The sequence below is a fragment of the Symphalangus syndactylus genome, chromosome X (genome assembly GCF_028878055.3).
Source record: "Symphalangus syndactylus isolate Jambi chromosome X, NHGRI_mSymSyn1-v2.1_pri, whole genome shotgun sequence".
In the NCBI taxonomy this organism is placed as follows: Eukaryota; Metazoa; Chordata; class Mammalia; order Primates; family Hylobatidae; genus Symphalangus; species Symphalangus syndactylus.
Window position 1 is genome coordinate 29,575,971 of NC_072447.2, and position 22,480 is coordinate 29,598,450.

The 22,480-nt window shown below is 37.6% G+C and overlaps 1 protein-coding gene across 8 annotated transcripts in view; it reads right to left on the minus strand.

The window, feature by feature from the left end:
• PIR (pirin) overlaps positions 1-22,480 on the minus strand; it is a 105,395-nt gene that overhangs the window by 74,028 nt on the left and 8,887 nt on the right. For all 8 annotated transcript variants that reach the window (XM_055267601.2, XM_055267598.2, XM_063634555.1 and 5 more), the window contains exon 3: positions 17,541-17,633. In XM_055267601.2, coding sequence (XP_055123576.1) covers positions 17,541-17,633 — 93 coding nt within the window. The remainder of the gene's footprint in view (positions 1-17,540; positions 17,634-22,480) is intronic.

The window sequence follows — 22,480 nt, forward strand, 5'->3', positions numbered from 1 at the left end:
GGCAGGCACCTGTAATCCCAGCTACTGGGGAGGCTTAAGCAGGAGAATCACTTCAACTTGGGAGGCGGAGGTTGCAGTGAGCCAAGATCACACCATTGCACTCCAGCCTGGGCAAAAAGAGTGAGACTTCATCTCAAAACAAAAAAAATAAATAAAACAACAACAAAAAAATTAAGTAAAATTTAAAATTCAGCACCTCAGGTGCACCTGCCACATTTAGGGTGCTCAAAAGCCCCATCCGGCTAATGGCTATCATATGGGACAGTGCAGATTATAGAACATTTCCATCTTTACAGAAAATTCCCTTTGATAGCACAGATTTAGATAGAATGAATTTGAAAAACACTAGTCAACTATGGTAGGCATTTTGTGTAGATAGAAAAACCTTCCCAGGACTTTCTGCAATCACAGTACCTTTTGGTAGAACAAGACTTGCATCAACTCTAAAAAGCAGAAGAAAATTAAATGCTTCTTATTTCATTATTCTACTAAAGGGAAAAATCAAGCAACTCTAAACTTCTCATTTTAAGGCTATAGTGATTACTCTAGCAAATAAAGATTAAAAGATACCAAATAATTAGCAAGAATTTAAAATTACCTCAGGAACATGGCAACATTGTTATTTGAAATATACAATTTAGCACTTAAAGCATAAAATGTTGTGTGTCAGGACATGGGCTCTTTTTGTATAATCTATTTGGATTCGACATCCATTTTATATGCATTTGGGAAATTTATCAGTAACTCCTTCAAGAAATACCTAAATCCACAATAAACAACAGAGTGGAAATATTATAAGATTTAAAGAAGAAAGAAAAACAAAAAATGCCCAGTAGGCAAGAGAAGAGAAAATATTTATGAAGTTCTCAGCATATACATCAGATATTGCTGTTTTACACAAACAAAATTGTTCTTTCCTCTTCTATACAAGCACTCATCGAATATGTCAAAGCCAGATTGTTTTTGTTGTCTATCTTTTTGCTTTATCCTAAGGCATAAAAAGTAGACCTAAATAGTCTTTTTTTATATGAAAATTCAAAAAATTGTTTTAAAAATCATAAATGGCAATGGTTACTATTTTGCCCTACACATTTGTATATTTAGGACATAATCATATCAATTCAAATATATAAAACCTATGATACAATAATTTTAAAATAATATATTGAGAAGGTAAGTGCACCAACAACATTCATTGAACAAATACTCACTGAAGTCCTATAATGTCCTAGGTACTGTGTTGGGAGATAAAAAAAGTGGAGAAGACAGACACAGTAATTGTCTTCATGAAGCTTATATTCTCATGAGGAAGTCCTATAGTAAGTAGGACTGGTAGATTTGAAAGTAGAAATTGAGTTTGCAGAGCCAAGCCCCCTCCACTCTCCCTCCTCTTGAGACTCAGCCTACCCACAGAAAGCAAGTGTCCTCTTTCTCTCTTTGTCTCCGTGAGAGGGACTAGCACCCGTGGTGGTAGCCTACAGGGGTCTAGCACAGCTGGTGAGATCTGAGTAAGTCTGCCTTATTTTCAGGTACAGTATTCAGAAGCCCACCTGCCCACAGATATAAGCCACCTTCTCCAGTATCAGCTTTATCAGAAATAAAGGTATTTTTGTCTGCCATCTTTCTTATTCCTTTATCTTCTCAATTGGTTGAGAATTCAGGCTGGGAGAACGAGTTATTATTTATTATGCCTCCTAATACCTAAACTAAAAGCAATAAAAGGCTTGCTACTGTCATGTTGTTGACGTTTTATATTGCAGATTTATAATAAACTCTCCTCTTTCTGAGCTAACTTTATTGGACGCCAGTTCTTGAATCAAAATATTTATAGAGCACGTAATACAGTGCAAATCAGGGTTGGCTGACACAAGGACTCTCCACGTTTCATCCTGCAGAACAATATCATTGAGGTATACTGTGAACAGAATAGCCTAGGCAGGGCTTTTACCCCAGCAGGTCACAGGCAGTTGGCTAGAAAAATTAGAGGTTCTAGGTTTGAAGTCTAAAACCCCCATCTGGGAACTTGCTATGGTAATGGCAACAATGCAACATTGGCACAGGGATAGAAGAGACCCATTTGTATGGGAAATTAATGTATGAGAGTAGCAATTTCAAATCAGTGGGGCAAGGATGTATTTCCCAGTGAATGATGTTGGAACAAATGACCATATGAGAAAAGACAGTAATCCCCCACTACATACAAAAACGTGTTCCAAATAGATGAAAGATTTAAATGCAAATAGTACACTTCTGAGATTTAAATCTAAGGAAACAAAAAAATACAAGATTTTCTGCACAATTCCATTCTCTGCAATATTTACTGTAATAGCAAAAGACAGGGACATTCTGGATGATAGGTTAATAAGTAACACAACTAAATTACAGTGTAGCCATATAAGAGAATACTGTGCAACTGTTTAAAAGTGATATAGATCTTTATTGACACAGAAAAAAATGAAATATTATTTAATTGAAAAAGCAGGTTACAGAACAGCAATTCTATTTAAAGGGGACAAATAAAACAATGTATTTAAATGGACTCATTTAAATAAAACAATGTATTTAAATGGACTCATTTAAATACAATTATCCAGTTGTGTTAGTATGCATGGAGGTGCCTGGATGAACATACACCACAATGTGAACAGTGGTCATCTCCAGATAGTAGAATTTCAGATATGTTTCTTTCCATTTTTCTGTAATAATTAATTGACTTTCATACAATGGAAACAACTTTTTTATTTTGGAAAAAACAAAGATGCTGCCGCTAATCAGTGGATGAAAGTAAGTGGTATAGTTTATTTTACATAGATGCTGAGGAATATCTTGTTCCCTGCTTAGGTGAACTGGGGCTGGATAGAAAGGCAGTGAGACACAAGGAGAAACACTAAGAATCAGAAGAGTAACTCCATATTACATGTAGGACAATGCAGCTCCGACTTTAACATGTGTTACTGTGTGGAAAAGACCTGCATTTTTTATAGAGAGCGCTTATGTCAGAATAGGAACAAAGCATTTAGGATCTAATACAAAGCTTAAAAATTTAAGGGGACAAACAAAAGCTTCCAGATTTCAAACAATCAGCCAAACTATAAGGGGTGGTGTCTAGAATTGCTTTTCTTTTCCTGCTGCACATGCATTTTTAATTAAAATAATTGCATGAGAAAGGCAATCTCCATTCTGTTTGGGCTGAAGCTCCCTTTTGGGCTCTCAAAGGAGTCCCTTTCAAATCATATTCTTTTCCATCCCCAAATATTTTTCAATTCTCCAAGCCTAAGGGCTTTCAGGTTGCTAACCATCTAAAAATATGTCAAGCAACTTTAAAAAGTAAATTGTGGTGAGTATGACTCATTTAAGGATGAAAATCTAAGTGGACATCAAGATTTTTTTTCCCCAAATTTGATTTTAGGAAGCAATTTCAACACTTTTTTAAAAAGATTCAGGAAATAGTTACCCTCCCTTTCCTCTACTTTTGCAGTGTGGATGTTCCTTTCCCTGGTTATACAATTAAACCTCGTTGCTCCTATCCTAAATATCATAAAATCTGAATTAGAGAAGTCTGGTCAATGAAGTTTTATTGAATACAAAATGCCTACCTTTTACTACTTAAAGCAAAAAACATACTTTCAGCCTTTGGGGAAAAAAAAATCAGAAACCAAGGAAACCACCGACCTTTTACTTATTATAACCTTTTATTTGTTTTTTTGCTAAGTAGTGTAAATGCTAGACTGAGACTTTACATATAAATTAATGTCTGTAGAGGATTTTTTAAAAAACTGAAGCAGTACTTCTGAGAGTTGACACAATCCAGATGATTTTTTAGGGCATTACATAATCACAAACACCTGGAGAATTGCCGTGGGTGGCTGACGAATTGTGAGTGTTGTTTAAACCCAAGAGTTGCATGTGTCTAATTAAGTAAGAAATTTGTAATCTGAAACAGGTGTTTTCTTAAAGTACTTGATGTGCTTCTTGGTCCTGCTTCCTCTTTTCCTCCTTCTAATTCTTTCCGTGAGTCTTTACTAAATATTTTTGCTTCCTTGTCAGTTCTTATTTCCTTGTGGGTTTGTGTTTGGGGTCAGAAAGACAAAACACACAATAGTGATGAAAGAAAAGTGTCACTTGCCATGTGAAGTTTAGGAAAGGTGTACCTCAAGGAGCTATAAATTAATTCTGAAGAATTACAACACAAGAGATAATATAGTTTGTTGTTTCTTTGTGGCTGGTATTTAGAAGGCAGAGTCTGAGTACCTCATTCAGTGTTTGGGAATAAGATGCAAGACCTCTTGTCTAAAGCAAAACGTTTATATTACAGGGAAAACTATGTTTTCCTTTAATTTCCATTTGCTTTAAAATGGTGGCTTTTTTTTTTTTTTTTGTCTACTAGTGGCTTGGTAGGAAAAAGAGAAAAACAAAACAAAACACGAGTTGAGGTCATGGCTGATGAGAGATGCCAGCAAGGAACATATTGCATAATAGAAGCTGCTAACTGGTCTTGAAGGATGTCTGAATCCATACAATTAAGGACTCAAGTTATTTTACAAAAATGTTTTCATGACTTGAGTAGAAACCTGGAAAATCACCCCACTAAATTGACTCACCCAATCCCAACCCCACATACGCACCTTCACAAGGTCCAAAAGGTGGTTTTAACAAAAGGGAAAAGATAACCAACACGGTTCAGGTATTCGGCCAATGGATAAATCCGAGTGTTTTAAAGCTCTACCAGGTCCTGCCTTACAATTCCCTGCCACCACCCTGCAGAAGCACCAGTGCTTCAGAGACTCCTGCCACTCTGCCCCCTGCAGGTGTGGCCCTGTCTCCAAAAACTACTCCGGCCTTGGGGCTCTGGTGCAAACCTCGGGTTTGCCATTTACCAGGTTTGGTATGCAGGGTGAAGTCCCTTCACTTCTTGGAGGCTCAGTCTCCTCACGTACAGCATAGACCTGGGAGGTGAGCTCTCCGAGAGTGGTAAGGACTAAGTGAGTAATGTGTGCAAAGCACCTGGCCCATAACAGGTGATGGGTAAGTTCTAGAGTTGGCACAGCCACCACAGCTCCGTGGGCAGAGATCCCATTCGTGGATCTTCATTCACACTTCCTGGAATAGTTCCCCCCACCCCCTCCAATAGTCTCATAGTTCACCTCCTCGCTTCACTCAGGCCTCTGTTCAAATGTTACTGCCTAAGAAAGGCCACCTCCAACCAGCCCATCTGGTCTAATTTATCAATCAATTTTTTATCCTCCAATCATGGTTTGTTTCTTCTTCCTAGCTTTTTCACCATGGGACACTATATTACGTAATTATTTGTTATTCATTTATTGTCTGTCTTCATTAAGAGAATGTAAGCCCCATGAAGGCAGGGACTTTTTTAACTTAGCTACAATGGTGCCTAGCATACAGCTGGCACTGAAGATTTGTTCAATGAATGAATGAATTGATCAATCAATCGATGGATGGATGAATAGCATCTTATATTTGCATAGTGTTTCAGCATTTACAAAGCATCTGATCGTGGAAATATGTGATCACCTATATATTATTGGTGAAAACATCATGGCTTAGTGAGATTAAGGTTACAGTTAATAATAGCAGAACAGGCCAGGCGCGGTGGCTCACGCTTGTAATCCCAGCACTTTGGGAGGCCGAGGCGGGCGGATCACGAGGTCAGGAGATCGAAACCACGGTGAAACCCCGTCTCTACTAAAAATACAAAAAAATTAGCCGGGCGTGGTGGTGGGCGCCTGTAGTCCCAGCTACTCGGAGAGGCTGAGGCAGGAGAATGGCGTGAACCCGGGAGGCGGAGCTTGCAGTGAGCCGAGATTGCGCCACTGCACTCCAGCCTGGGTGACAGAGCGAGACTCCGTCTCAAAAAAAAAATAAAAAAAATAAAAAAATAATAATAATAGCAGAACAAGGATCTAAACCAACATTATCTGTCCCTGAGAATAAAACTGCTTTCACTCTCCCACCCCCATGCTGCCTCACAAATGCTGATGGCATATTGCCAGTAACGTATGTGCTGGGAGCACAGGGCTTGTCTCAGAGGAGAAATCCCATGACAATTGCAATAGGAGCCAGAACTGCAGGGATTTCACACAGGTAACAAGGGGACTTTGCCAACTTCAATGGCTTCAGGCAAACTGACTATTTCAGGCAAAGAAAGGGTCCTACTGCTAATATACACAAAGCTGAAAATAGGCCTCATGATTTCTGAGTGAAGGGAGTAGGTTTATGGAAGATCCCAAAGCTACAGGATCCTGAGATGAGGTGATCATGAAATCCTTCTTTGGTGTGGGTATCAAAAGAGTTCTACCTACCATTTAACTACAAAGAAAAGAACAACTGACTTATTTGTCTCTTATTTTTTTACGTTGTTCCCATTCTCAAGTCTCCCAAACCTATTTTTTTCCTTTCACTCTGATTAAAATTTCTGACTTGGACATCAAGGTTCTGTGATAATCATATTCCCAAACCTAACTACTCAAAAGAGCTGAATTACAAACTCCCTCAGAAACTTCCAGCTGCCTCTAGAACCCCAGGACCAGGAATGCCCCTTCTCCTTCAAACCCAGATCAGGAATAAATGTTTTGGGGAATCTCTTCAGACAAGCTACACCTGGGTCGCCATGTAATCAGCAGCCCAACTTCTTAACTGGCACCACCTACATCTGGCAAAACTGTGCTCAAGATGTTCACTCCCATTGTTTTAATTTCCATGTTATACTGAAGGGGCCTGAAGGGAATGGTTTGCTAACTTCTATGACTACCCAAATTTCCACATACAAAAGTGTTCTCTCTGTACCTAAGGAAGAAAAACGGGTAGTCAGAACTATTGTTGCTTAAGAGAGCCCTCTGCTGACACAAATGATGTGTGCTCATTCTTTTCCTAAAATCAAACCTCACCAAACCAGATCTGTCTTGCCAATAGATCCACTGATTACTAAATATGTCTTGTAGCACATGCATGGCGTCTCTGCTTAAAGACTGTGTGTCACTGTGGCAGGTTGCCATCTAGTCTTTAAGGGATCGGCTATGTTGTGGCATAGAGGGAAGTTCTTCTGCTTAGTACAGTCTCCAGTTAAAAGTTGTTAAGGCAGACACCTAAGAATGAGGTGCCTGAAAACACTTGTTTGCACATATGGTCTTGGGCAGGTTTGGGACTCACAGGGGTCTTACAGAGGAATAGGTTTCAGAGACTCATGTCAATTTTCCTTTTAATATTTTGTTAAAATTTCATTATAATAATATTTAATTAAGCAGCTGACACCTTTTTATGGGTACATTATTATTATGATTCCCTGATTCAATTCACTGTAGATTTAATTTCTCAAACTTTTAGTGAGTGTGATAATTGTACTTGATGTTATTCAGCCCGAGGCCCCAGGATTTTGGACATCAAGAAGCAATAAAACATTTTATAATAAAGGGGTCGGAGAGAGGGATGCCAATTTTTTGCCTTCCTTAGTCTTTTAAAAATAAAAGTTAAATTTTGGAATAATTTTTAAGTTTACATAACAATTGTAAAGACAGTATGGAGAGTCCACCCAGCTTCTCCCGCCATTAACATATTATATAACCTCAGAACATTTGCCAAGACTAAGAAACCAACGTTGATACATTGCCATTAACTAAATTATATCACTTATGTGGCTTTCACCAGTTTTTCTATGAATATCCATTTTTGGTCCAGGATCCATGTCATCATGTCCCCTTGGTTTCTTCTATCTGTGACAGTTTCTCACTCTTTCCTTGTTTTTCATGAGCTTGATAATTTTGAAGAGTACTGGCGAAGTATTTTATAGAATACTCCTCAATGGTGGGTGGTGGTGCCAACTTTTAGATTCAGATTGTGAAAGGTAAAAATTATCCACTATAGTCATCATTTCATAAAAGAAAGGCCATTCTAACAACCAAAACAAGGAAGAATAGCAATATCTGAATAAAGAACAGTCTTTTAAATAAAATAAATTTATCTCTAGGAAAAGGCCCACTACTTTGCTAATCATTCCTCCCTCCCCTTTCTTTTTCTTTCTTTCATTCTGGCCCGCCCAAGATAAAATGTCATTACAAACTCACAAACAGGAAGTCAGGAATCACCTAGAAGGAACACAGTGGTCATTGCTTCCATACCTTCAGGGAGCTACCACTCTAGCAGAAGATAAACCACTAAAATATGCAGACAAGAGAAATGAAAGCTAAAGAGAAGTACAAGCAAATCTAGAAGAAAGATTGATTGTGACAAAGATTCCAGAGGAATGAGGGAGTAATTCGTGGAGAAGGAATCCTCCCAGGTGTGTCTTAAAAAGAAGACATAATTTATTTCCCCCCACTCAATTTTTCTCTCTTTCTTCTTTCTTTCTCTTTCTTTCTTTCTTTCTTTCTTTCTTTCTTTCTTTCTTTCTCTTTCTTTCTTTCTTTCTTTCTTTCTCTTTCTTTCTTTTCTTTCTTTCTTTCTCTCTCTCTCTCTCTCTCTCTCTTTTTTTGACAGTTTCACTCTTGTTGCCCAGGCTGCAGTGCAATGGTGCGATCTCAGCTCACTGCAACCTCCATCTCCTGAGTTCAAGCAAATCTCCTGCCTCAGCCTCCCGAGTAGCTAGGATTACAGGCGCCCACCACCACGCCCAGCTAATTTTTTGTATTTTTAGTAGAGACGGGGTTTCACCATGTTGGCCAGGCTGGTCTTGAACTCCTGACCTCAAGTGATCCACCCGCCTTGGACTCCCAAAGTGCTGGGATTACAGGTGTGAGCCACCGCGCCTGGCGCACTCTGGCCCCCCACCCCCCCCAACACTCAATTTTTCTACTTAAAAACTCTTGGAATGTAGCCTTTAAGACATGAATGGTTTTTGTTTGTAATTGCAATGTGGTGTGGGTAGGATGTATAGGGAAATTTGCTGGGAATTTATTTGGACTACTTTCAAAGACTATTTCAGTTAAATTTCTACTCCCTCATGTGACCTACGCTTGTTAACAAAGACCAGGCTTTAATTCTTTGCTGTGGGAACTGTCCTGTGCACTGTAGGAGGTTTGGCAGCATCTCTGGCCTCTACCCACTAGATGGCAGTAGCACTCCCCAGTTGTGACACTCAGAAATGACTACAGAAATTGCCAAATGAGTCGCTTCTCGGGCTTTTGGCTAAGATCAAGTGTAGAAATTGCCATATGACCCAGATGGACAAATCACCTCCAGTTGAGAATCACTGACATAGACAGCACTCCACAAAAAGCAGAACTTTTAGGCTAAAGATGGTTTTATTTTAACAGGATTGTGTTGACAGTTTCAGGATGTGAAATATTGTTCATTCATCCATAGCTAGAGATCAAGCTTGGGCTTTGAAGCTTGGGCCTTCCCCAGTAATGGCCCAACCTAAAATTTTAGACCCTATAATACTCCTCCACCTCCCATCCTTCCACATCCCATTTGTAAGCCCAATTAGATGACTCACTGTTTCTACTATATCCCCATACTGCGACTTTTGCCTTTACCTCCACTATCCAGAGAGTCAAATCTTACTTATTGGTTAAGGCCTTACTAAATGGGCAAATTTTCCCTGAAGCCCTCCCAGATCCTTCTGTTAGAAGGGATAGCTTCTGCCTCAAAACATGAAACTTCTTCAACTATACCCATCTTGTTCCTCCTTAATTATTTTCTAACTTTCATGCAAATTGAAAGTCCTCTGCCTCCACTTCTAAACTCATGAGTGCACTCACTATTTTAATATCCTTTCAGCTAGGGAACGTGTTGTGGAGGAGAAAGTTATGCTTTTGATTTAAGGCACTCTTAAATCTCACGGGCCCCTCTAATGGTGCACAAATGTTTTCTAGAGAAAGTCCTCATCCCCATTACACATTGGCGTATATTATTAGTTTATCTGGTTGACAGGAATAGAACACAGGTAAGGTTCACTTTATCTGGAGAGGGCAAACCCAAGTAGGAGACCTCAGCAAGAGTTCCTGGAGAACAAGTGATCATCAGGACCTTCACTAACCATGAGGGCACAGTTTATCTTTAAATATCTGAATGGCTGGTATGCGAAGAAGGAATTTTGAAAACATGAATTTCTTAAATAATTAACAAGTACAACTAAACATTCTAAAGGTACAAAGAGAAAAAAAGGGTTCAGCGAAAACCAATAATCTTGTCCACAACTTTCCCTTGTCACCCACTAATCTTCCCTAGAGGTCACATTACGAGTTTCTTGGGGGTCCTTTCAGAGATAATCCAGGCAAGTCCATGAATAAAGGTGTAAATGGCAACAACCCAAGTGTCCACCAATGGATGACTGGATGACAAAATGTGGTCTATCCATACACTAGAATATCCATACAATAGAATATTAGTCAGGCATATAAAGAAATATATATGCTACAAACTGAATGAACCTGGAAAACATTATGCTAAGTGAAAGAGACCAAACACAAAAGGCCACATACCATATGATTCCTTTTATATAAAATAGTCAGAATAGACAAATAAATAGAGACAGAATGTGTGGTTCCTAGGAGCTGGAGGAAGGAAGAATGAGAAAAGACTGATAATGAGTTCAGGTTTACTTTCTGGGCTGATCAAAGTGTTCTGGAATCAGCAGTGATGGTTGCACAATCCTATAAATATATAAACCACTACTTTTTAAAAAGCTTTGTAAATACATATTTGTACCTGTTATGATGTGTTCATTTTCTCTCTAAACACCATTTTCTTTGGGTACTATAACATGTATTTTGTAATTTTATTTTATTTGCATCAGGATAGTCTGTAGAAACAATCATTCATTATAATAATCCATCTTTCCCACAATAAACTTGGCAATAAGCCATTTAAAAAAGAAAAAAGGCTTAGTTTTTGCTTTTTATATAAATGCTACACCATGCCACAAGAATTGTGCACCTTGCCTCTGTCACTTTCCAAATATCATCAAGATTGTTCTATATTAGGACCTATCAAGCCATGTCATTCTCCTTAATGACTGCATGGTAAGCCATGCTATTGGACACATATATTTAAAGTACTGGTTCTCAGCCAGGGGTGATTTTGCCCTCTCTCACATCCCCAGAGGACAGTTGACAATGTCTGGAGACTTTTTTTATTGTCACAACTGAGTGTAGGCAGATGCAATTGGCACCGAGTGGGTAGAGGCCAAGGACGCTGCTAAACATCCTGCAATGCATGGAACAACCCCCCATAGCAAAGAATTATGCGTCCAAAAAGTCACTAGTTGTGGAGGTTAAAAAAAAAAAATCTAAACAGTTTATGATTGATGAATATTTAAATTGGCTACAATATTTGTCTTTATAGATAATGCTGCATAACATTCTTTCAAATATATAATAATTTTCTTATATATAATTTCTAGATATATAATTATTCCTCTACTATTTTGAATACTTTTTTATTTTTATTTATTTATTTATTTATCTATTTTTGAGACAGAGTCTTGCTCGTTGCCCAGGGTGGAGTGCAATGGCGCAATCTCAGCTCACTGCAAACTCCGCCTCCCAGGTTCAAATGATTCTCCTGCCTTAGCCTCTCAAGTAACTGGGATTACAGGCGCCTGCCACCACGCCAAGCTAATTATTGTATTTTTAGTGGAGACAGGGTTTCACCATGTTGGCCAGGCTGGTCTCGAACTCCTGACCTCATGATCCGCCTGCCTCGGCCTCCCAAAGTGCTGGGATTACAGGTGTGAGCCACCACGCCCAGCCTCTGTTTTTTATTTTTTAAAAACTGTACCAGAATAAACATTTGTTAATAAGCCTTTCTTCTTACTTTGGATTTTTCCCAGAAATAGAGTCATAGAAGTAGGATTACTGGGTTAAAGGAGAATAACTTTTTTCTAGGGAATTATATTGGGTTCTTACTGCCATTATGAGTACGATGCTTTCCCCTGTTAAAAGAAAACTTCAGACAAATTAAATTTAACAGAGTTTGATGGACCAAGAAAAAAAAATGATTAGCAGATCTGGCAGCCCCCAGAATCACAGCAGATTCAGAGAGACTGCAGGGATGCCACGTGGTCAGAACAAATTTATAGACAACAAAAGGAAAGTGACGTACAGAAATCAGAAGTGAGGTACAGAAACAGCTGGATTGGTTCAAACAAGTGTTTGCCTTGTTTGAACACTCAGCAGTGTATGAGTGCTTGAAGTACGGCTGCTGGGATTAGCCAAGACCCAGCTATTGTTACAGGCACATACTTCTAAGTTAGGTTTTCAGTCTTGTCTACCTATTAATTTAGGTTATGGTGCGTCCACAAGGACTCAAATATAGAAATACAGAGTCCTTCTCAAGCCATATTTAGTTTGCTTTAACACCACCATTACATCTGATTATTGCTTTTAAGCAGGAGAATTATTGATTTTTCATAGTTATTTTATATCCAGCCATTTACTAATAGGTTTTGATTGACATTCTTAGTACAGTGGTGCCAAGGGGTGTCTTGAGAGTAGAGGTGGCTTTAGCTTCCTTCTTATATCTGTTACCTTCACTCTCAAATCCTGCCAAATCAATATATATGCTAAGATTTGTGTGCTTCACTGTAATTACAACTTCAGGACAAATCCTAAGCCTTCCTCCCTCCTCCAATCACATCACCAACCAAAGCCACTGTGAGTTTCATTATTATTTTATTACCTACAAATAATTTTTCTCCTCCTTTCCAACACTGTAACTCTTACTTATTAATAGCTTCAAAGTTTCCAGAACCATATTAAACTGTGACGGTACTGGTAGACAGTCTTGTCTTCTTTCTCATATTAATAGGAATATAGCTAATATCTCAGTGTTATATATAACAAAAGATGCTCCCTGAATAATAGGCTTTATGATATTGAAAAAGTATCCTTTCCCGGTTTTCCAAAATGGATGTTGAATTTAATCAAGTCTTTTTTTTTTCAGCCTTGATGGTAGGGTTTGCTTTTGAAAGTGGTGCACAGCAAGCTAGAAAAAAAAACAGGCTATGTGGGAGGTGGGAGGTTTGAATTCCGTCATAAGTTTTAGGTGTGAATCACCAGGACCTTTCCCTTCCTCTCCTGGGTATTGTTCAGGCATTGCATGCAAACACTGTCGGCTACCAACAAGTAATTATGAGCATGGCTTTTCTGATGGGCACACCCTTGGAAACAGGGTGGTTTTGTTCTCGTGAACAAAATCAAAGAACTTGCTGAGGCTTGTAGTGAAAAACTTTTAAAAACACTTCTCAGCCTAATTGAGAACACAATAGACAAGGCCATCCTAAAATGTCCCTGAAAAGAAGGCAGGATGGTTTTCTCCTAATAGTTCTTAAGTTTAATTAAACAGGAGTGACCAATCATCTCAGTTTGCTATGGACTGAGAGGTTCCTGGGGACAGGAGCCTTTCAGTGCTAAAACCTGAAAAGTCCAGAGGCTATCATTTAAGGATGATTTCAAAAGGCACAACACATGTTTCTTCCTAGGGTAGGTGAGAGGTTCATCAACGGAGTCTGATCTATAAGTACCTCCTTTTCCTAGCTAAACTTTAGCAGGACTTTCCCATGTCTCTGATTGTTCTTTGTTTCTGATAACTAAAGTTGCCCTAAACAAATCACAATATCAGGCCTGACCAGAAACAGGGTAAATGCAAAACCGTTTCACCTTTTACCACTCAGGCCTTTTGAAAAACAATCCTCCCCAGAAAACAAACTCCTGGTAGGAAAAACTGAACGCATTTCTCCTTTTGTGCTGTGACCACCAGCTGTGCCTCTTCCCTAGAGTAGGCCTTCTCAATTTTCAGGCAAATTTTTAATAGAAAATAGATAGCTATTCAAACCTGAGTTAAGTTTAAAAATGGATTAGCCATTAACCCAGTAAAATTGGGTTCTCTCTCTTACTTATCTCATAGAATCGTATTTCTGATTTGGAAGATCTAGACCAGCATTTCTCAAATTTTAATGTGTATATCAATCATTTGATGATGTAGAAATGTAGATTCTGATCCAGAGCTCTGAAGTGGAGACTGAGGCTACAAATGATAACACTGCTGGTTCATGGGTCACACCTGAGATAATGAGAATTTTATAGAATAATATTTTCCACATTTCTTTGATCATGTATCACTACCAGTTAAAATAAATGTGTGTGCACTCAAAATATGTATATTAGTTACATTTTATACTCATGTGCTAGTAAAATTTCATTTTTATTAAAAAATAAATAAACGTGAGCTCCAGCACATCACTCTTTTGAGGACCTTGATCCTGATAACACATCAAGTATGTGACCATTCAGTACATGCTTATGTTGCTCCAGTGCATGCTTATATTAGTTATTCTATCTTTGCATAACTAATTGTTACAAAGTTCTTCCTTCTGTTTTGTATCTATGCTTTGTATTCATACAAAACAAGCCCAATCCCTCTTAACATTATTGCAATTCCTATCACTGAAAATGATCTGACTTCCTTAATATGTGAAGAGCTTCTATAAAATAATAAAAAGAATACCAGCAACCCAGCAGGAAAAAAAAAGCCAAGAATATTAAATATGTATGGTGAATGAATGTTTTAAAATGAAAAGAAAATCAATCTCGCTCAAATAAGAGAAATATAAATTAAAACTATCATAAAGCATTATTTTTCACTTGTAAAAATGGCAAAGGTAAGAAAAATCAAATAAATACATTTATGTTGGTGATGTTGAGGGAAAATAGGAACCTTCAGAACACATCACTGTGGTAATATCAGTTGGTACAACCATCATGGCAGATGCTTAATGAGGCCATTAAAATTAGTTTTTTAAATAATATTTTTTAACTTCTTATAGTATAATACTAAGCTAACAAAAAGATGCAAAACATAAATAGTGTGGTACCAGAGAAAAAGTACTGAATGAAAATATATCAAAATAAAAACAATAGCTATTTCTGGATGGTGCGCTAACATCACAGGTGATTCTAAATTTGTTCTTTATCCTAGTCAGCATTTTCAAAATTTACAAGCCTGTATAATTTAGAAAATGCTCCAGGGAGGTGATGAGAGAGTACAAGTGGGCCTGGCTTTAAATTGCAGCCTTTTAAAGCTCACATTAAGAGATAATGGCTTACCACTTGAGTCTCTGGCTTACCTGCACTCCTGAGGAAAACTGATACAGTTGATTCTCATCATTTTTATTGAAAAAATGTTCTATATAGTTGCCATGATCACTGGATTAGAGAATACTAAGCCATTGCTCCTAGGATAAATACAGGACTGTGTTCCTTCAAGCCTCTGGTCACAATATTTTGCTCAGTTGATCAATAAATGACTTTGTTTTATGTTTATTTCTCTTTAAAGACACCTTATTTAACAGATGTTGTTGATTAATTAACATTGAACTCTAGGCCAAGCGTGTTACAACTCATACCTGAATAAAGTTTATCTAAGACACGTATTTTCTCCGTAAGGCACATTTCAGCCTTCTTACACTTAGGAACACTAGACAGCATTAGTGTATTGTGTGTAGGAGCCATTTTAAACAGTGAAATTACCCACACAAAGCACAAAAGTGTTGACAAAGTGGCACTAAATATACTGTGAAAGGTCACTTTCTTGTGAAACAAGAAAAAAAGAGCATTGCTTCATTCAACCTCAGCTGGGAATGCGTGCATTGGGCAGCTCAAATTTTTTGCCACTCTACACATGCCCACAAATTACCACAAAAGCACCACAAGTACTGATTGGGGGTTGCAAATAAATTTTAGCAAGTAAATGAACTGACAAATAATTACAGTTACAGTTTTAAGGAAAACTCTTAAAAGAGCCAAACACTAATATTCTACAGCTGCACTCCTTCAGGGAGTTGCTTAAAGCTGAGTACCTTATAATTTATAAAGCATTCCCCCCCCCAAAAGCATTTTCCATAATGGAAATGAAAGTAATATATTTAATCATTCATTTTATTTAATATATTCATTGTCTTCAACTTTTTATTATCCAATTAAATTCAGCCGGTAGTTACTGAGTATCTCCACATAGAGAACACAGAGAATGATCTCAGCTGAAGCAATTTATGATCCTCTTGGGTATGTGAGGGGAGGTTGAGGCAATCCCCAATTCTACTGCAAGACAGATAGAATACAATCAAGGTCATCAAAAAGGCATAATGTGCATGAGACTGGTAAAAATATAATGCGATGAGGACCAAATGAAGGAGAAAGTGCATCCTCTTGGGATTGTCTGCAAAATTTGATGGAGCTGGTGATATCCGAAAAGACCTTGAAAGATTAGTAAGGTGGTAAGTGGAGCTATGGGATGGAGCACACAAGAAGTAGCTCGAGCAGGAGCACAGAGTGGAGACATCTTCCAGGAACAGGGTCAGAATCCAGCATGAGTGTAGGGTGGGTGAAAGGAATGGCTTCCATTATTGCTGCAAAGCAAGCCACAGCGCCTTCAACGTGTTAGCAGAGAAGGGAACTGGAAGGCGAATGGCTAAATGAGGAAGGGAAAAGAGTCCAACTACCCTGATCCTACTACCAGAAACTTCTTGGTTCATTATCCTTTTACACTGTGGTGGTGCCCTCTTTCCCAAACATCTTTAACCTCCTTAACTAGACTGCATATGAGGCAAGCAGGGATCATGCCTCACCCTTCTTTAGCCTCCCTCCCTCTGCCTTCTGCCCACACTTCCCAACACACAACACACCCTAACATACAAAAGATCACCCTACACCAACGCCTGCATATCGCCAGCCTTCAATAAATATTTACTCATTCACTAATTGGCTTTACAAACACACTGAGCCTTTAACAAGCCCTGGTCTCTTCCCTACTAATGCAGGTTGTTCTCGTGAGTAGATGGTTAAACATTGTAACTAGGAAGTAACGATCTCCAAGCTTCCACAAAATATATGTGTGTGGACGATGAGAATCTTTGAAAGTGCCACAATGTTATGTTACACATTTTTATTTCTGTATCTAACTAAAACTGAATATTCAGTGTTCAGTAGAATCTCTAAATTCTGCAATTAAACTAGTAAATGTATATGTATGTCCTTAAAATCCTAATTTTTAGGCTATGTTCTATTTGGGCCCCTTGATTCTATAATTCCTTAGAAGTTAGTATAAATACTCATATAGTTCTTGGGTTGTTTTTTGGAGTTTATAATATTACAGGAGGTTACACACATCTGAACATTCTTGTGTAGAAACAAGATAGAAACAGGTTTTTTTTCTTGTTTTTTTTCTAAGACAAGGTCTCACTCTCTTGCCCACACTGGAGGGTAGCGACATGATTAGAAACAGGTTTTCTATATAAAAGTATTTTAATCACAAATAGTTTATTCTATCACCAATGAATTATTTTAATTACAAAAATATTTTAATAAGCCAACTTACTAACTGCACAAATAGGAATGTTTTTGGTGGCATAAATTCAAACAATACTAAAAAAGTAAATATTTAAATTTGAGTATATCTTATGTAAAATAGCCTGCAACTTATAAATGAATTTTAGCCTATTATTTATTGCTTTTAAAATTGAATTTTCTATTAGAAGAAAGAGGTATGTTTCAAAATACACACTTCTGCAGTCAAATTATTGTACTTACTGTTTCAAAACCTCGATGTGGATGATCAGGAAATCCTCCTGGTCTACCTCCTTTAAATTCATCAAACAGTAAAAACGGATCCAGATTTTTTAACTGAAATAAAAATAAAATTTGCAGATTAGATATGTCTTTTAAGCCATACTACCAGGGGCTACATTTGTGAACAGATCTAGCAAGCCTCATTGAAAACTACATAGCCAACGAGCAACTTTTTACAATGAAAATTGCTTTCAGGAAGAACTTCTTATACACACTGATATGGTTTGGCTCCGTGTCCCCACCCAAATCTCATCTTGTAGCTCCCATAATTCCCATGTGTTGTGGGAGCAACTCAGTGGGAGATGACTGAATCATGGGGACGAGTCTTTCCTGTGCTGTTCTTGTGATAGTGAATGGGTCTCACGAGATCTGATTGTTTTAAAAATGGGAGTTTCTCGGCACAAACTCTTTTTTTTTTTTTTGCCTGCTGCCATCCATGTAAGATGTGACTTGCTCCTCCTTGCCTTCCACCATGAATGTGAGGCCTCCCCAGCCACATGGAGCTGTTTGAGTCCAGTTAAACCTCTTTCTTTTGTAAATTGCCCAGTTTCGGGTATGTCCTTATCAGCAGTGTGAAAACGGACTAATAAACACACACACACACAAGGATTCATGGATTGTGTTAGAGAGTTGTCATTTTATGAGAAGCGCAAAGAGTGGACAAACATTTCACAATCATCTAAGATATAAATAGTCAAGTACAAACGAGATGTATTCTGTATCCTAAACAGATTCATAATCTTACAGGGGAACAGACTAGAAAATCAATTATTGCAACAAGATGATAAATGCTTTGGAGGAAGACAATTTTACACATATGAGAGTGGGAAGGGATCAAAGAAGGTCAGAAAACTCAGGAATATGGCACTTAATCTCTGTCTTGAAGTACATGGTTGAGTTAATCAAGTAGATGGTAGAAAAAGAGAAGGAAAGATATTCCAGGTAGAAAAGCAGAAAAACAGCTTGGCATGCTTGAAGAACTAAGGGAAACTAATCTGTTGGGGCAAAAGATGCGTATGGAATTATGAGATACTTGGGCAGATGATGGAGGACAAGTCCTAAAAGAGTTTGGATTTTATCCTGAAGGTGATGGGAGTTTTCATCAGAGTTTGATATGATCAGATTTAGAAGGATCACTTTGTGGAAGATGGTTTGGTAAAGAAAGACAGGAAACAAAGAATATCTAGAAGGTTATCTCAAATAGTCTGAGCAAAGGCAAAGGCCAGAACTAAGGCAATGGCAGTAGTGATGGAGAGTGGTTGAGTGACTGGGTAGATATTTATGAGACAAAAAGGAAGGGCATTAACTGACTCCCAAATTTTTAACTATGGTATCTGGGAAGATGGTAGGGCCATTTAGCACTTAAAGAACATAATAGAAGAAGCTGCCTTGAAATAGCTATGATGACTTCATTTTAGGTCATACTGAATTTGATATATCCATATAAATGTTATCTGTATAAATAGAACTATTAATATTAAGTGCACATTATATTATGCAAAGGCTAGCAGACAACTAAAGATCAATCTCAAGCTCAAATGAGAGGTAGAAACATATCTGGCTGTCATCAACATATGTTTGTGATTGTCTTGCTTATTCTTGACCATGTTATTTTATATAAATTTTAGGAAATTTATCAAATTCTATGAAGAAAAATTCTGAACATTTGATTGGAATTAGTTTTAATCTATGGATCAATTTGTGAAGAACTGACATTTATATAATATTGAGTTTTCCTCAATGTTTCCTCAATAGAACCATGGTTATCCCCATTTATTTAGGTCTTTAAACATATTTCAATAAGGATTTGCAGTTTTCTCCATAAAGGTCTTACATATTTTTAAAAATTATTTTTCTAGCTAACTTGTATTTTTAATGGAATTCTACTGCAAACAGCATTTATACATTATATTTTGAACAGTTTGCTGCTGGAAATTAGAAACGTGCTAGGCAATTTTTGAACCCTGCTAAGCTCTTATTAATTTTAATGATTCATCTGTAGCTTCTTTTGGGTTTTCTCTGTTGACGTTCATATCACCAGTGTATTTATCAATAAACTTTTGCTTAATAGTTCACACACACAAAAAATGTCTTGCATTGGATTAAAGCCGTGGCAGACTGCAATTTCTCTGGATTTTTATGGGCCTGGCTGGCCTTGACATGTCTTCTCACTCTGGGACTCAAGCTGAAACAGTGGCCACTATGGAGGGCATTATGTTCTCATAGCCAAGGGCAGGAGCAAAAAGCAAGTCAAGTTAACCATTCACAATCACATTAACACATCCCATTGGTCAAAGCATGTGACATGGCCAAGCCCAAAGTCAGGGAGGAGGGCACTTAATCCCTCCCTGTGTGTCTCGTGGGTAATGCACCTAAAAATGGATGTGGGTGTAAAATCCTATTATAGAGAAGGAGTGAATATTTGGTAGTAATATTTCAACCAACACCCATTAGCAAATAAGAAGGGATTTTTTTTTCATTTTCAATCGTTATATTTTCTATTCCTTTTTCTTGTATTTTCACAAGCCAGCATCTCTACAACAGTCTTGAGTAGAAATGGTGGTGGTAGACATCCTTGTCTTCTCCCTGATTTTACATAGATTGCTTTATAAAGTTTTATTGGTAATCTGGTTGTTTAATGCAAGTGTTTTACAGATTCCCTTCAAAAGGTTAAAGAGTTACCCTTCTACTTCTAGTTTACAAAGTTGTTGTTTTTTAAACATGAATGGATGTTGAATTCTGTCAAATGTCTTCTCCATACTATTGAGACACTCATATGATTTTTTCTCCTTTAACCTCTTAATGTTAATAAAATACACAAATAGATTTTCTAACAATAAACCAAATTTGCTGTCCTCAGATAATCCAAACTTGGTCATGATATATTATCTTTTAATACATTGTTGTATTTGGTCGGTTAATTTTCTATGATTCTTGCAAACATTTTCATAAATGTGATGTAATTATTCTTTCACTGGCTGTCCTCATCTGGTCCTGATAGCAAGGTAATGTCAGCTTCATGAAGTGATTTGAGGAGCACTTCCTTGGATTTCATCCCCTGGAGAGTTTGTGCATTATTAGAATTACTTACACTTTAAATATTTTCTAAAATTTGTCTATAAAATCTTCTGGTCCTGCTGTCTTTGTTGTAAACTTTTAAAATATTCATTCGATTACCATTATGGCTATGAAACTATTCAGATTTTCCATTTTTTCTTTCTTTCTTATTGTTTTTATACTCTAAGAGTTTCAGCAACCTCTTGGCAGCTCAGCTAAATAATTTTAAGTTATTTATTTGAGGATGTCTACTCTGTCATATTACTAGAAATTAAAGTATGAAACTTTCTCAGTCTCCGGTTTTATCTTTCTTATTTTAACTTTCTATGAAAAAACATGCACACACATATACATAACATATACATTATACATATATATATATATATATATAAATTCAACAAGCTACCGCAAGTTTTTTAACCTAACCAATTCTCAATTTCTTCATTTAAAAATGTGGACTGCAACCCATATAAAGCTGGGGCACTTTGTAGCCTATCTCAACCTGGTGTTTCATCCAGTCCAATATTTAAAAGTAATTGAAAATAAATTCAAATTATTTATTGAATCTTCCCAAAAACACCAAAAGAGGCTTCAATTTAAAGATATCTTTAAAATCCCTCTTACCCCTCTCCATGTATATATCTGTCTCCCATGATTCCATTTTCTCTCACTCTAACTCTTCAAATCACTTCAAAACATCTGAAGACACCTCTTTCCTTTTCTCCTCCTCTCCTCTCACCTTCTGTATTTACTCTTTTCTCTTCCACTAGTAACTCTCTGCCCTTTCCAGTGAAAATCAACCAAGCAAATTTGTTTCCTTTCAGTCTTGTCACTCATTTTTCCACATCGGCTTAATAAAAGTCCAGGAACAGAACTGGGATTGGTAGGAGGAGAGATTGAGAATTCTCATACCTTATTATACACTGCTTTCTCCTCACATGATAATATATACCTTGGAAGATTATAAGGATTGAAAATAATGAATGTAGCACACCTGGTCCAGTGCCCAAAGCACTGTAGGTTCTACATAGATGGGTGGTATCTGTTATACTGCACCAGTCCTATAAATATCACAGCCATCACTTCCCCAGGTACAAAACAAAGTGTTTGAAGCTCTAAGATAACTTTTAAATTCTATGTTGTTGTGGTTCTAGTAAAATATGGTAAAGACAAGATAAAGAAATACTTATTGCTTCTTTGTATCAAAGAGTTTTATATGAACAAATATGCCCTGCTGTCAAACTGTGAAAAACAAGAGGTTCTCTCTTTTTAGTCCTGCCCTTATCACCATCCACCACCCACAGAACAGTAGTTATTCATTGTTATCAAGAACTTGGAGCACTGCTGTAATGAATACCTAAAACTGGAAGTAGCCTTGGAACTGCTTAAACTTAAAGAGTAGAGGCTAGAAGTCTTGAAGTCATGCTAGCAAAAGCCTACATTGCTGTGAATGAACCATTAAAAGCAACTCTGGTGAGGGCCCAGAAAGGAAAGAGGAGAGCTGTAGATAGAGCCTCAATTTTCTTTTCTTTTCTTTTTTTTTTTTTTTTTTTTTTTTTGAGACAGGGTCTCATTCTGTTGCCCGTGTTGGAGTGCGGTGGCATGATCTCGACTCACTGCAACCTCCGCTTCCTGGGCTCAAGCAATGCGCCCACCTCAGCACCCCAAGCAGCTGGGACTACAGGTGCCAGCCACCATGCCCAGCTAATTTTTGTATTTTTTGTAAAGACGAGGTTTCACCATGTTGCCCAGGCTAGTCTCAAACTCCTGAGCTCAAGTGATTCACCCACCTCGGCCTCCCAAAGTGGTAGGATTACAGGCATGAGCCACTGCGCCCGGCCTCA